Source organism: Myotis davidii, unplaced genomic scaffold (assembly GCF_000327345.1).
Source record: "Myotis davidii unplaced genomic scaffold, ASM32734v1 scaffold609, whole genome shotgun sequence".
Lineage (NCBI taxonomy): Eukaryota > Metazoa > Chordata > Mammalia > Chiroptera > Vespertilionidae > Myotis > Myotis davidii.
This window is the reverse complement of record NW_006300164.1, coordinates 1396594-1399207: the sequence shown is the minus strand read 5'-3', so window position 1 is coordinate 1399207 and position 2614 is coordinate 1396594. Positions and strand designations below refer to the sequence as shown.

Below are 2614 nucleotides of genomic sequence, written 5' to 3'. Positions count from 1 at the left end.
GAGGCCGGGCGCGGCTCACTCACCAGGCAGCCGGGTCGTCCTCGGCCCAGACCCTGATGAACTCGTCCAGGTGGTGAGGCCCTAGGATGGAAGAGTCCCGCGTGAGGTACTCAAAATTGTCCATGATCACCGCCACAAACAGGTTCAACATCTGCGGGGCAGGAGGGAGAAGAGGCGACATGGAGACCTCAGCCTGCCCTCCCCGGGCCCCCCTCCAGCCAGAGCCTGCCCAGAGAGGCCCCCGCACCCCCAGGGCCCCCACACTTCTCCTGGAGGCCGCTCACATGCCACCACCAGTAGCAGCAGCCTCAGCCTCAGGTCTAACACTAACCATGCTTAGTCCTGATTCCAAGCCCCGGCCTAACTCAGGCCCCACCACCTCAAGCCTACGATCGTCCCGCCGTCCAGGTCTGCCCACCCCACCCACCCTCACGCCTCAGAGCTGGCCTTCAGGAGGCCATGAGCTCAGGGTCTTTTTAAAAACATGTATTTGTGTTGATGTCAGAGAGGAAGGGAGAGGAAAGGAGAGAGAAACATCAATGACAGAATCATGGATCGGTGCCTCCTGCACGCCCCACACTGGGGATGGAGCCCACAACCCGGCCTGTGCCCTGACGGGGAATCGAACCCTGACCTCCTGATTCACAGGTCGACGCTCAACCGCTGAGCCCCACCGGCCGGGCTCTTTGCCCATTTCACGTGGTTGTCTCTTTGTTGCTGAGCTGTAAGGTTCTTTCTGTTTCGAACTAACCCCCATGAAGTGCGTGAGCTGCAAATACTCTCCCCTCTGAAGACTGTTCACAGCACTGATGTCTTTGGATGCAGAGGTTTAACTTAATGACAAATCCACCGGATCGCTACAGCGTGTGCCGGCAGCGCTGGGCTCTCCACCGCCTCCCCCACCGAGCTCTGAAGGACCCGATTCTGGTGGCTTTCAGCCCCTCCTCCTGTGACAAGGACACGCTCGGGCCAGATGCTTAAAAACGGCAGTGGTCAGAGCGCCCGAGCGTGAAGTCGGAGAGGTGCGCGGACGGGAAGGGCCGCCCCAGGAGACGGGGCGCCTCAGAGCTGCCGCCCAGCGCCTTCGCCTTTCTTCCGATTCTTCTGCAAATGCATCTTCGGGAGCCCAGGACCAGGCCCCCAGGGTCCCGGGGAAGAGCAGCCGTTTCCAATCCTTTGTTCCTCAGACCCCTTGAGCTGAGTGCAGCCTGGAGGCGCCTTTAATTGTTTCCCCATCTGAGGCCACACTGCGTTCCCCCTCATCATCTACCAGGGCAGTGGCTGTGTACATGCCCCTTGTGACACACTCCTGACCTGTAGCTGCCTCTCCAGATGGCCCCTGCCAGGTAGCTGCCACTCCTGATAGTACCCACTGCTCACTCCCGCTGCCCTGAGTGGGCTCCCACACGCCAGGCAGGCGTGTCCCCTGCTCCCATCCCCAGCAGGGGCTGCTCCTCCGTGTCCGTGGCCACCCTGGGCGTCCTCCAGCGGCTGAGACCGCAGGGACAGCTGCCCGGGGAAGCCCAGCGCTCTCCAGAGGCTCAGGTGGGCACTCCTTTTATGTGAGTGGGGAGTTGTCTCTAAGGAATCAGCTTGCAGCGTGGCAGGAATCGAAACCAGGGATCACGAACGTGCCCCGAGATAGATGGACCGAGACGGAGACGGCACCGCTGGGCGCAGCGCCCGGACTCACCAGGAAGGAGCAGAGGAAGATGAAGGAGACGAAGTAGAAGTAGGCGAAGTCGCTGCCGCACTCGCTGGCATGGGCGTGCTCGTCGCATTTCTGGTTGCTGAGGCAGGACAGCATGATCTCGTGCCAGGCCTCCCCGGTGGCGCTCCTGGGGGGGAGGGAGCGTGAGGCGAGGAGGCGGCCCCGACGGCCTGGGTCCCCACCCAGAGACCCCATGTGGCTGTCAGGTCTGGGGACAGATGGCTGCTGCTAGAATAGGACCCTCAGGCACCAGACTCTCCAATGCTCATTGCAAATGACCAACAGCACCTGGAGCACCAGGCTGATGCCCTCTGTGGCCCCCTGAGCCCCGCAGCCCTGGGACCCCCACTTCCCAGCCTGGTGGCCTGTCCTTCCACCTGCTCACGCACCCCACCATCTTCCTCAGACACGCCCTGGCCCCCAGTCTGATTCCTGTTTCCCCCACAGCCCGGCGCAGAGACCACGGGGACCAGGCCCTGCAGGTGCTCAGCACGTGGCCCGGGCGGCAATGGGCAGAGACAAGCTGGCAGCGCTCACAGTGCCCGACTGCACTGCCCGTCAGTCCACGCTCACCTCCACGCGCTGAGGCAGCCGCGGGGCAGGAGGTCCCCGCACCGGCACGCACATGCATGCACACGTGTACATGGCCGTGCACACATTCTCACACCCACGCAGGCGCACACACTCATACGCGAGCCTGGGAAACGCCACCAAGTCCCGCAGTCTCACAGCCCCCAAACGGAGGACACGGCAGTGTCCCCGGGAGTCACGGCCCGTCACAGCCAGTGGCCGCTCCCAGCATCACCCCCCCGCCCAGCACGGGGTCAGACCCAAGCGGCTTGGGGCCTCCGCTGGGCCTCGCCCTCCGGCCTCTGCAGCCCAGGCCTCGGGGGGCAGCGGGCG

At 63.7% G+C, this 2614-nt stretch overlaps 1 protein-coding gene across 1 annotated transcript in view; it reads right to left on the bottom strand.

The window, feature by feature from the left end:
* Nucleotides 1-2614, bottom strand: part of CACNA1B (calcium voltage-gated channel subunit alpha1 B) — a gene marked incomplete at its 3' end in the record, with an annotated part of 199377 nt that overhangs the window by 19716 nt on the left and 177047 nt on the right. Inside the window, exon 39 of the mRNA XM_015572355.1 lies at nucleotides 24-151. Coding sequence (XP_015427841.1) covers nucleotides 24-151 — 128 coding nt within the window. The remainder of the gene's footprint in view (nucleotides 1-23; nucleotides 152-2614) is intronic.